Raw genomic sequence first — 14,022 nt, 5'->3', positions numbered from 1 at the left:
AATATAATACATAAATTTTATCTTAAAGGATGTTCAGATACTTTTATTGCATGAAGCATGTATCATCAAAGTAGCATTGCTTTACTGAACAGTCTTTAAACGGCAGGAGGCATCAAAAACAGGCAAAGCAACATATTCATATTATTCAATATATCCTAGTTTTTTACAGAAAATATTCAGATATAACCCCCTTTATTATCATTGACATTTTCATAAGTAACTGTAATTTAAATACACTTTTTTAAGTAACTATAACTGATTCAATTTCTACATTTAATTTGTAATTAAAATGTAACACTGTTACATGTATCTAGTTAGATGTTACGTAACAATGTTACATGTTTCAAGTTAGATGTTATGTAACACTGTTATATGTATCTAGTTAGATGTTACGTAACTGTTACATGTATAAAGTTAGATATTACGTAACACTGTTATATGTATCTAGTTAGATGTTATGTAACAATGTTACATGTTTCAAGTTAGATGTTATGTAACACTGTTATATGTATCTAGTTCGATGTTACATGTATCTAGTTATATTTTACGTAACGCTGTTACATCAACAGAGGGGACACCACTATCGCGTCTCAGATTGGGTGACGATTTCTCCAGGTATGTTTTTATAAAATGTATTGTAGTAAAAACAACAAAATTATGCTTTGGAATGTAGTAAAATAAAAGCTTCTCCAAATAAAAATACTCCTGTAAAGTACAGATTCTTAAAAAGAATTTACTTAAGTACAGCAGCAAAGTAAAAATACCACTGAAAAAAAATTTCCTTTGTATTATTATGTGCTGTTTTGTGGTACTTTATTGTACATGTAAAGCGACTCAGTGTGTGTATGTGCTCTGATTATGAACACACATTTAATCAACATGTCTGATCTACAATCTTCAGAGTTTCAGAGTGAGTTTCCTGTCCTTTACAGCACCTGGGACAGTTCATTCCCGGGATGGCGGGTGGGGTGACCTTGCTCAAAGCCAGTGGAAAGAACAGATTAATAGGATGCTGTAGACGACAGGATCGGCCTCACAGATGGCAGGATCCGTCAGGGGTCGATACAGATGAAAACATAGCTCTCGTCATCAGGACGATTCGCAGGGAGGTCAAACGGCAGGTTATGCGAGCACCTGACGACCGCGGCTTTGGGGGAAAACTTTGGCAGCGTTTAGACAGCGTCACACTTTTGTAGCATGCACAGACGAGGTAAAATCGGAGTTATTCACCAGGTCTTTTTACATAAAGGCAAAAACAAAATTCAGACAGATTTCGTCAAAGTTTATGGCCCTTGTGTGTCTAAAACATTTGTTAAGAAACATTTCCAATCAATTCTTCTTTATAGGTTTATTTAGTTTTTACATTATTTTAGTAGCTGACTGTATTTTGTACTAATCAGAAATGTTTCTTGAGCAGCAAATCAGCATATTAGAATGATTACTTAAAAATCATGTGACACTGAAAACTGGAATATGATGCTGAAAATACAGCTTTGATCACAGAATTAAATTACATTTGGGAATATATTACAATAGCAAACACTTCTGTGAAATTGTAATAATATTTCACAGTATAACTGTTTTTCCTGTAGTTTTGATCAAATAAATCCAGCCATTATGAACAGAAGAAGCTCCTTTTAAAAACACTAAAAACCTTACTGACACCAAACCTCTGAATGGTATCCAGTCCTTCAAACATTTCAAGTTAAAACAGTCGAATAACAAATACAATCTATCTGGAGCTCAAATGCCACCAGAACTATTTTATTTCCAGTGCAAGAAGGCTGTTTAAAGTTTGTCTGCACCATTCACCACATCCGACATGCTTCCTGAAATGTGTTTTTATTTTCTAAATAAGGAAGAAAGAATCACAAGTACTCTTGTAAGTGAAAATATGTTTTTTGTCAATACATATAAAAATGATATAAATAAAAAATATTGATAGGAGAGCTATAGGTCAGGGATTCACAACGAATACATCTTCAAAGCGAGACACTTTACACAAAAGAAAATGCATTACTTCTTTCAAAGAGCATGGAACAAAATGAAGTGCAAGAGATCAGATATATCTTTAAAGTCAGTCTGTTTTATACAAAACTTCTGTCTATATAAGTATAAGTCTCATGTGTAACTGTTTGAAATGCTCTAAATAAGCAGCGTTGTTCACTCAAAACATAACTGATTTCAATAGCACATATTGCATTGCAATACTTAAACAAGCATAAAAAATATGTTTCACACACAAAAACTGGTTAAAATTACACTGAGAAATGTTTAATCATTACTTCTCAGCACTGGGAGACATATAGTTTGCCTAATCCACCGGCTTGGATTTATTCACAGAACCCGTCGCAATGCATTCTGGGATTGCCCGTGATGCCTGAAACTGCTGTCTAGGTAGGCAGCTCCCTAGGTTTTGGAGCTTATCTCTCCAGCAGAAGTCAATGAATGTGTAAACAGTGACATCAGCTTCCTGTGATCTCTGATAGGACGGTCCAGCATCAGGCCCCTGTCCTCTTTCTCTTTCTCTCGTGTCTATTTGTCTGGTTTCTCTCTTATCGTTTCTCCTCTGCTCTACACTCCTCATCAATCACACGTTTCACTTGTGAGTGTCGGTCAGCCGCCAGCTGAGTTCTGATTGGCCCACAGCGGTCAACAGAACCTGAGACCATATGGACCCACACGACCCCAAACACATCCAACAAGCATAAAAAAGGGGCCACTTTCTACACTTTTGCAAACACTTACTATAGTACTAAACAAAAACAGTTAAGAGTAACAGTTTTAGATTATAATTTACACACAGACCGTTTTTGCTACTGTACCTTTAAGATTTTCATATAGAAATTACCTCATGAGGGCAAACCAAGATACAGTAAAGGTGTTTATATGTAAATATACATGGTCATATGTTAATGAGCATCTGATGTCATAATTTATATACTGTAATATAGCAGGATTAAGCTGAAATCAAAATTATATATTACATGAAAAAAAAAAAACAATAACGAAAATTAGAAATATCTGCTCACATTGGCAATATCTGCTACTGTACCTTTAAGAAGTCCAAATCTAATAAGTTCATGGAAATGATGCCATAAGCATAAATATATAATTTAATATAGTGGACTAATTGAAAACAACCAGTGCTGTTATTACTAATATTAACTAATAAAATAATAAAACTAATACAAATAATTTGTAATAATTGAAGTAAAGCTGAAACAAAAATAAAATATAAATATTAGATGAACCTCAATGCAAATTTGAAATGTTGCTTTGGTAGCTAATAAAAATAAAATACATTTTCAGTCATAAATTATTATAACCGAATTTTTTTTAAATTAAATCTAGAACTAAAACAAAAAAATTATAAAAGCAAATAAAATTTAAATTAAAATATAAGCATAAAGCATAAGCATAAAATTGATAGTCTAATATAGTGCTTTAAATATAAGTGACTAAATTAGCATTGTTACCAACTAAACTATTAAAAAAATATATATTAGATAAAAATTTTAACTTAAAAAAATTGCTAAATTGAACATAAAAATGTTGCCATATGTGTGTGTGTGTGTGTGTGTGTGTGTGTATAATTGTGGGTGGTTGTACAGTATGTAAAAGACCTTATGGTTTAGCGTCACGATTTCGGATTCGTTTTGCTATTTAGTTTTATGTTTCCAGATCAGAGTATGTCTACATAGTAAATAATAAAAGAGTAAAAAAGAATACAAAAACACTATTTTACGTGATATATGACACCTTAAACCGGTTTTTAATTGGCATTAAAAAATCTAATGAATAATATAATGTAAGCTATCGTTATAGTTGTGTTTATAAATGTTCCTTCGAGTCATGTGAAATTGAGCGGTGAATGTATGGTTTTGTGTGTGTGTGTGTGTGTGTGTGTGCAGCTCACCTGGGGCCTCGATCAGCTGTTTATATATTCCCAGGAACGCAGACTCCGCCTCCTTACTTCGCTGGTTCAACGCAACCACCTGCAGCAGAGAGATGAGCTCATCAATCCAGGACACACTTAAGGGCCACGCAACACATAATAAAACACTCCAGTCAATAATTCTGCTCCATATGTTGATACCCCAGAGCTACAAATGAACAGAGCAAAGTTTATTCCTGTACTTAAATAGAGAAAAACATTAGCATGATCGCTCATGAGGAAAACTCTGTCTAATAAAGTCAGCAATGCAAGAAAGCCTCCGATACTTCGACAAATATACCAGAGACTCCACATAACGACTTCACACTCATCACAACACAAGGGGATGTTCTACTCATTATATTTGTGCAGTATGAATACAGTGCATCACTTACTATATCTTACTATACTATACACACCACACTTCAAAGACTGCTGTTTCCCACAATGCAATGCTCTTGACTTGAACTTTCACTTGCAGTGTGAAGAACAAACTGGAGGTATAAACAGTATTTAAAAAAAAAAAAAAAAATTCCCCTGATTTATTTAATCATACCAAAAGTTTACTTTTTTTTTTTAAACATAAAATAGGATTTTTAAAAAAGTAACCTATTTGAGAAAAAAATATAGAATCAATAATATCTATAATGGTCATGTGGACAATTAAGCACACTAATTTTTGAAACATTTATTTACTTTTTCTATAAAATAATAATAATATGCAGTGTACAGTATGTGCATTAATGTTCAAAAGGTTAGGTTCGATATGTTTTTTTAATATTTTTGACAGAAGTATCTTGACTTACCTAGGCTGTATTTATTTGAAAAACGGTAATATTGGGAAATATTATTACAGGTTTAAATATCTGTTTTCTATTTGAATATATTTTGAATTGTAATTAATTCCTGTGATGCGCGGCTGTCTTCAGTGTCACATGATCTTCAGAAATCACTATAATATGCAGATCTGCTGCTCAAGAAACATTTCTGATTATTATCAATGTGAAAAACAGTTAATACAAAATCAGTATTTATTTGAAACAGAAATCATTTGTAACATTATAAATGTCTTTCCTGTCACTTCTGATCAATTTAATGCAGCCTTGATAATTAAAAGTATTAATGTCTTTCAGAATTTTTTTTATCTTATTGACCACAAACAGTACTGTATATTATTATTGTTGTGTGGATATTATATAAGTGTGTTATCTAATTCTAAACACTACAGTGCTAAATGTACAGTAAAGATACAAAAGATGTCACCTTTTCAAAAGGAACACCTTTGTAGAGTCAATTTTAAGTACCACCCTATGGACAGCTTTTGCACCTTTTTATTCTGAGAGGGTATAAAGGCTGTATGTGTGTCTGTGCTGCTGAGGGCTCTGGGTCTGCGCTGGACTACTGTGGACAATGAAGCCAGGTCAGATTCAACCAGAACCTCCTCTAACCCGACCCGTCACCCCTGCTATTCTCCTCTCCACAGGTGACTCAAACCAATTACGGATTAATTAAGAAAAAGCAGGAGCAGAATGGACCGCCACCTGGCCCCATAGAGAGGGCACCTGTGCCTGTGGATATGTGGGTTACAGCTCCAAAGACCACACAGAAGAGCTCCAGAGTCAGAGCGATTCACTCCAGCCGTGCACACTCGGCCCGTCCCGTCATTGAGAGTCTGGTGATGATGCCAGGACGATGCTAGCTTTGTGACGGCAGAAGAGAGACTCAACAGAAATAATAGACGGAGAGTCCTACACATTCAAATCAAGTCATCAGCGCTTGACTCGAAGGAGATTCAGAGTGTGGCGGGTGAAGAGAGGTCAATGGCTGCTGTTGAATACGCCAAACTGTGAAGTGTACATGAGTCAAGAACTGATCTGGGTCATATTTATATAAAAAAAAAAAGGTTACACATACATTTAAATATTTTTTTTATTTATTTAAATATAAAATTAAAAGAATAATTTTTTTTGTCATAAAGAAGATGAAGCATATTTTAGGACTATTTTTTAGAAATGTATACTGTATACATATATATTAGTTAATATTATTGCAGATTTTAATTTTAAAAAGATTTAAATGCTATTTTATTTCTTTCTATTAATTAAAATTTTAATGGTCCTATAAATAGGCTTAATTTTCATGGGAAATCATATAATGAAGCATATAATATTTACATTATAAATATTTATATTATATTATATATTTTATCACTTCATTTGTTTGTATTAATTTATTACAATAATTGAATACTCTTAAGAATGGGCTTCATTATCATGCAAATGTTTTGTTTTGTTGTTTTTTTTGGGGGGTGGGGGGGGGGGGTGAAAAATGACCAAAACATTTCTTCAGGAGTTTCACTGATACTGTGAAACTAAACCAGTAATCAGTATTCATAATAATATGTAAAGCACTATGCAGTATGCAACACACATTTTACTACTTTGTATTTAATTCCATCTCACAAATAAAAATAGTGTGCACTTTTAATCCAATTTTGGTTAAACATATAACTTGTGGAAGTTAGATCGAATAAGTTAAAAATGTTTAAAACATATTTAAAAGGTCAAGTGAATTGCACTGAGTGACACAGTATCCCGTGACACGTGTGCTGCTGCATACTGCACATTATTTTCATTGTACAGTAGCAGTAAAATTTGTACTCTGCACACATTATACATACTGCATATTACTTTCTTTGAAAATGATATGCAGCATTGCATTGAACCTGCTCAATAAGCATCATGTTGTCTGAAGCAGCGTGTCTCGTGGAGTTCATGCAGAATAGAGCAGCGCTACAGGAATCAATACTGATACAATAGTCTCCCGCACTCACTGTCTAAAAGCAATTGTGTTTCTCTCTTTATTTTTTTTGTTTTCTCTCTCTCTCTTTTTTGAAGTCATGACATTCAGTTGCTCCATCAGCACTGGAGCTCACACAACAAACACAAGCCAACAAATGTAAAGGAAGAGAGCGAGTGCGATGTTAAACCACTCAGAGCATCTGCAGATGTGATTGGTCTGATAAGTGCTGCTTCTCAATGGCACTGAACCTATTTAACACTGCTTATGTTTCAGCTTTAAAGCTCAAGTTGGTTATTTTCACATGGAATTGCAATTTTCTGAAACATTTCAGAAACACTTCCCCATCTGCCATTGGTCAGACTTAGAGATAGTCCCGCCCCCAAACTCATGCCATTGGATTAGTCAGAAGTTGACAAATCAGGCCAGTCAAAACAAACAGATCAATGTTTTAAAAGTAGTAATCAAGTTATCAATGACCTATATACACTATGCAAAAAAAAAAAAAAAGAGATACCAATTTGGTGCATTAAAAAAAACAGAATTTGCTAGTAAATTTTACTAATAATTACAAAGACAAATGGCAAGTAACAGTGAATTAAACAAGAAATTTTAAAGTAGAAATCCCGAAATAGTATTTTCTTGTATGTACTGCAATAATTTTTGTTTTATTAACAACTTTAGAAAAAAAAATAATAATTAGTGTACGCTGAAAAGAAAAAACAATTTGTGTAGAAGCAATTTTCACTTTAAAATTGTTAGTGAATTTCCCAAATAATAACAAAGAAATAGCAAGTAATATTGAATTAAACATGAAATTGTGATTTAGAAAGACTGAAATAGTATTTTATTGTAAAGCACTAATAATTTTTGTTTTATTTACAACTTAGTGGAAAAAATAGTGTGCACTTTTACAATGTTAATAAAATTCACGATTAAACACACAAAATTTACATGTAACATTGAAATTTGTGAAATTTTAGAAAGCCTGAAATAGTATTTTCCTACAACACACACCAAAAATCTTTATTTACAACTTAAAAAAAAAAATAATAATAACATTTGCATCTTATTAGAGACATATGCTTATTTATTTGTGAACACTTTTCCCCCTCCAGCATTTGCAGTCAGGACTGGAAACATGAATGAATTGAGCACAGACTGGCTCACATATGGCCAGATAATCACGCAAAGATAAATCCCTGTAATTCTCCAAGAGACAACAAAGATCTCCTTATGAATTTACACAAGATGAAGAGCCATTTCAGCCTCCATTTTTCAAGGCCATAATGACTTGTTAGACAAAAGCATAATCACCATGACGATCAGCATCATCATCCTCATCACACGATACACTCACACTAAAAAATCCTGGGTTATTTTTTCTACCCAAGTGCTGGGTTGAGCCATTTGGGTAAATTTTTTGGGTTATTTTCTCAGTCTTGGGTAGTTTTCGGGTAGTTCTACGTAACCCAACCGCTGGGTTATTTTCTGGGTCGTTTTCACTGAGAGCTGAATCAATGCACCCCCTCCCCCACTCGGACGCAATAACCCAGCTCATTGGGTCAAATCAACTCCGCGCAGGATCAGCGCAGCGCGGGCTGACTGAATTCGAGGTGGAGGTGGATGCCACACACACGCTGTAATATTTGGAGAAATAAGGTTCGTATCAATATATTTATACATTTGACATGTATTTTTAAACATATTTACACACATAACATAATAATGAGCGAACGAGCGATAAAAAGGCAAAGAAATGTGCGACAACAGTCACGTTTACATGACATTAAATGCACCGCCAGATTCGCTCGTTTTGGTTTGCTGGTAATGCCTGCTGGATAGTAAATACGTTTTCTTCAGTTTTTATGTGTTAAACGACCCTTTTGTCAAAGTCTTACGTTTCTTCATAACTGTTAAATGACATAATTTACTTCAAAGTCCATTAAGTCAATTAATTTCAATGCCACGAGATCAATGTGATGTAAACGTGCATTCCTTGCCTTGCCCATCCCCCATCTTACCAAGTCAAAACAACCCAATTTTTGGGTCATCTGTCGCGGGCATATTTTGGATCGTTACAGGAGAAATTATTTTAAAAACAAACTGACTTCAGCCTTTTTTTCTGGTGAAATAAAGGTTTGTATTGGTCTTTTTATTGTTGAATCGTTACCGATTGGCAAAAATATCCCATTCTGATTTTAAAATCTCACTTAACCTTATATGATAGATCATAAAGCATCCTGCATTTGCAAGCACCAGAGATAACGTTACCTATTTTTTTTCTGATGCGTTTCGGGTTTTTTTTTTTTCACAATAAAAATAAATTTCTAATCATTTATTCAATTAATAAATGTATTATTATTTGAAATCCAGGTAAGTGTCAATTAATCTTGGACTAAAATATATAGTTTTTTCCCCACAGACCCGCTCTTGACTGTCCGTGGTGGCAAATCCACAGCCTTTCGCTGGAGGTGACACTTTTATCTCATCTAATTTGAATGATTGCCATACATTGATCATAATAAAATGACCATAAACCATAAAAAACAGCTGTTACTATTATTAAAAAGATCCGGTAAAGTTATTGTGGTTATACCCGTTTAGTTAAAGGGTTAACGTTACTTCACCCAATAATCAAAATTATGTCATTAATAAGTCACCCTCATGTTGTTCCAAACCTGTGAGACCGTGAAACTGTCTTCAGAAGATGAACGGAGGTCTTACTGGTTTGGAACGACTTGTGAGCAAATTATGAGCAAAGTGAAATGTTAAGCAGTATAATTCAGGAATCAGTTTGCATGGAGTTTAGAAACATCCAGGATTTACTAGTTAAAGTGTTGAAAAGCTCTGAAGAGTATTTCTGTTTTTATGGAAACTAATCCTTTTACATGTAAAAAATGTTCATAAGCCTCTATTTGATTAACAGCATTGCTATTTCTTTGTCCAGTAGAATCAACCGTATCTGAAGAGAGAGCTGAGGAAATTAAACAATGGCTGAGAAACAACACACAGCCCATCAGCCAGGTGGAACAGTACATCTGGAAAATATGTTTGAGGTCCTCCATGAGTTTCCTCGGCTAACTACCTCAGGCATGGTATGTTAACATAATGTATTTGTCATATGGTAACATGAGTTATATTAAGTCTTTTTTGAGAAGTTTTTTTTTGTTGTAATTTTTGCTTTTAGATTGCACAGGACTTTCACATTTTACATCAAGATGAAGCCCCAAAACTGTTTGAAAAATGGCTGGTATACTGACAGGATCTTGCTTTTTGCGAAGCGAGAAGCAAAGCTTTCATGTACAGCTGAAGAAATGACAACTGTTAAAGGTTAAAATGTTTCTACAATATTTTGATATTATGGGCCAGATTTACTAATAGCTTGCACCATAGTATTTACTACAGAAGTATTAGTATAGTATTACTAAAGAAATTACTACATAGTATTACTAAAGAAATGCAGTGATGAAAAATTGGGCACATTTTTTTTGCAACTAACATTACTGCATATTTTTGGTAGTTTATATATTTTAACCCATTTTTGTGCTTGGCAATAATGCTGCTAGAAAATGCAGGATATGTTGGTCATTATGTGTCTGTGTTTTTTTTTTATTTGCATATTGTCAGTGGATCAACAGCACAACTTTACACTTCAGTCTACACTTTTATGGGATTTTGGACTCACGCTAATTTGACCTGTTTAGTAAATCTGGCCTTATATTCTCAATGACAACTTGCTACTGTTTTTACTAGTGTTGATGAATGTAATATTATTTTCATACAGATGCAAACAGATGTTACCTGTTTTGCTTCTACCTCCACCCTACAAAATTGGCAGAAAAACAGTCCGACCCAGCAATGATGAAAGCAAAAAAAGCTTTCATTGACATTCAGCCTGTAAGTACGACTTACAGAAATTTACTTCAATCATTTAATGACTTCACCAGGTTGAATACACTACCATTCAAAAGTTTGGGATCGGTATGATTTTTTAAATGTTTTTAAATTAAGTCTCTTCTGCTTACAAAGGCATTTATTTGATCCAAATACAGCAAAAATAGTAATGTTGTGAAATATTGTTACAATAAATTAATATTTGCTATTGATTGAATAAACAGTTTCGAATGAATCCCCAACCCACCACCCATACCCACACCCCTGACACTCCCATTCTGTTTCACCTTTATTCATTTGCATTATCTGTCCTTTAGGTTGGAACAAATATGGAGTACCTCCAGCAGGCTGAAGCATCAAGACCTTACCCTTATGTCCTGTAACTTGAAAATGGACACATTGCGTCGCGGGCATTTGTCATCCTCGCAGGAGAAGCTTTGGAACAAAGCACTATTGTTTAAGGGGAAGTCGTGGCCTAATGGTTAGAGAGTTGGACTCGCAATTTAAGGGTTGTGTGTTAGAGTCTCGGGCCGGCAGGAATTGTGGGTGGGGGGAGTGCATGTACAGTTCTCTCTCCACCTTCAATACCACAACTTGGGTGCCCTTGAGCAAGGCATCGAACCCCCAACTGCTCCCTGGCCGCCGCAGCATAAATGGCTTCCCACTGCTCCAGGTGTGTGTTCACTGTGTTTGTGTGTGTGTTCACTGCTGTGTGTGTGTGCACTTGGGATGGGTTAAATGCAGAGCGTGAATTCTGAGTATGGGTCACCATACTTGGCTGAATGTCACATCACTTTCACTTCACTTCATTGGGACAGTAAATGTATGTTTCAAATCGTTTTATGTTTTTGATGTAAACTAACCGAAACATTGTTTCTATATTAGGGAGTTTATTCATAATATTTTTGAGTTGGAGGGAAGTGAATCCCCAACAGTGAAATTTTTGCACTGGGCACTACATTCTTGCAAGTACATTATAAGAGGTTCTTTGAACAAACAGTGGTTCAAGAACACGAGGTAGCATTTTAGTTTAAGTTTTATTTGCACATGAGATTTTTGTTCTGTTTTTTTTTTTTTGTATAAACAACTGTTTTATTGCTTGAGGAAGAGTATTACTTTATGCGTACTGATGATTATCAATTACATTTTTATGTAGAAATAATTTACTGCCAATACGTTGTATTTCATAGATTTATTTTTGTGTTCATTTTGTAGACTTAAAACAACAGGTCCATAATGTAGACTTAAAACAAATGTGCTTTGTAACAAACAGTTATTGAGGTAAATAATTTTAGTTTTAATTTCATGTGCTTATGGATTATTTAAAAATAAGTATTTATTTGTATATTTAAAAAAAAACCTTGAGGTTTTTTGGACTTAATGAATTTCATGAGCATATGGATTACAAATAATATTAATTATTTTTTAAATGTATTACTAAACCTTGTGGTTCTTTGGAGTTTATGAATTCAAATGTTTTTTTCTAAACATTTACAGTTTAGTAAAGTTACAGAGGCAAACCATAAAAGTGAAAGAAATTGTTTTAAATACTGTTTATAAATGGAATTTTATTTTTTTAGTTTTGTATGATCTCTTGAATTTTTGGTTGAGGTAAAGTGTAATTACAAAGTGTAATATGCTGAAAGAAAAATAAAGATAATACAATTTTGTCCTGTTTGTTTATTATGTGGTATATTTAATGTTAAAAGGAATAAAAATTCCTTTGAAAATATAACCCATTTATGAAATCAAATTAACCCATTATTTTTGTAAAAATAACCAATTTTTGGGTAGAAAAAAACAACCCATTTGCTGGGTTAAAATTAATAACCCAACTTCTTGGGTTAGTTTAACCCCATATGGGTTCTGTCCTATATTTACCCAGCAGTTGTGTTAAAAACAACCCAATTTGGGTTGTTTTTAACCCAGTGTTTTTTAGAGTGCTGTAACAATTTTACACAAATCTTCATCATCTCCTAACGGGAGAGCACACAGATTACCTCCAACATCACACCATTAACCCGTCACACACACACACACACACACACACACACTTGTTTAACGAGAAATAATTTACCTTGATCTTGAAATAGAAGTTTGACGTACTGTTAAAAACAGTGTAACCCTCAAAACCTTCTCTTTTTTGTGAGTATTTATTTGAAGTGAAAAGCAAAAATAGATTTAATCAGATTTTTTTTTTTTTCACACTTATTGCTTAAGACAACAGTTTGGAAAAATTCTCCTTATTTGTATTCACCATCATTCAAAAGCTTTTAAGATATTTTAAAAAGTCTTTTCTGCTCACCCAGGCAGAATTTATATGTTGGAAAATACAATAAAAATACAAAAAAATCATTTTAAATAACTATTTTTATTTGAATATATAAAAAAATGTAATTTATTCCTGTGATGCGCAGCTGTATTTTCAGCATCATTCCTCCAGTCTTCAGTGTCACATGAAAAACATTTATGATTACTATCAATGTTAAAAACAGTTGTGCTGCTACATATTATACAATACAATCATACTGAGTCCAGGTGTTTTAACAATATATGCATAAATTAGCATTATTAGTGGACAAATTTAACTAGTGAGAGTATGAAAAGTGTGTTTTTATCAAATTCACAAAAGGTTGAAAGTTGAAACAGCCCTGTCTGACACGACACTTTTAATAATTCTGTAGAAAGCTGATAGTAATTTCTTCTTCTAGTTTGTAAAAGCAGACCTCAGCACTGCACGTCTTCTGTTACTTCATAATTACAGCTTCAAAGCGCAAAGAAATTCAAGATACTTTAGTCCCAAAACTTAAAGGTATAATTTAGTTTTTACATAAAACACACTCCAGCATTCACTGACTAATTTCTCATTTGCACAAATGAAGAGAAAAAAATCAAACGCTCGACTGCCAAAAGCATCTGTGGTTTTTGTGGAGTCCCACAATTAATTTGAGAACAGAAACTGTGAATCTGTGAATGTATTTTCACATACGTGCAAACTTTCGACACACACACACACAACTCTTGTGAGAGGGTCAAGAAGAGCACAAAGTAATCAAGAAAAGTCAGCGTAAAAGAACAAAAATGTTACAAAGAGCGTTAGCAAGAAATGAAGGCAGAGAGACTCCAATAAAGAATAACAATTAGCAATTATACACTCATCATTTACAATTATCACAACTGGTGATTATACAGTTAGCAGAGAATCATCACTTTTAGCCCTAATGGCTGAACATTTATATATATATATATTAGGGGTGTAACGATACGCGTATTCGTATTGAACCGTTCGGTACGACGCTTTCGGTTCGGTACGCGGTACGCATTATGTATACCGAACGGTTCGTTGGAGTAATTAATTATATTTGGAAAAAAAAAAGAAAAAAAAGAGA

General features: G+C 33.7%; 1 protein-coding gene and 1 long non-coding RNA gene across 2 annotated transcripts in view; one reads left to right on the top strand and one right to left on the bottom strand.

Moving 5' to 3' along the window:
• Positions 1-14,022, bottom strand: part of LOC113052723 (homeobox protein cut-like 2) — a 144,743-nt gene that overhangs the window by 39,906 nt on the left and 90,815 nt on the right. The window contains 1 exon segment of the mRNA XM_026217140.1: positions 3,920-3,998. Coding sequence (XP_026072925.1) covers positions 3,920-3,998 — 79 coding nt within the window.
• Positions 8,210-10,056, top strand: LOC113052726 (uncharacterized). The gene is made up of 4 exons (XR_003277105.1): positions 8,210-8,398; positions 9,162-9,210; positions 9,687-9,834; positions 9,927-10,056. It is a non-coding gene; the product is annotated as an uncharacterized LOC113052726 (long non-coding RNA).

The sequence above is a fragment of the Carassius auratus genome, chromosome 33 (assembly GCF_003368295.1).
Source record: "Carassius auratus strain Wakin chromosome 33, ASM336829v1, whole genome shotgun sequence".
NCBI lineage: Eukaryota > Metazoa > Chordata > Actinopteri > Cypriniformes > Cyprinidae > Carassius > Carassius auratus.
The sequence above is the reverse complement of the archived record's forward strand: the minus strand, read 5'-3'. Positions and strand labels throughout refer to the sequence as shown.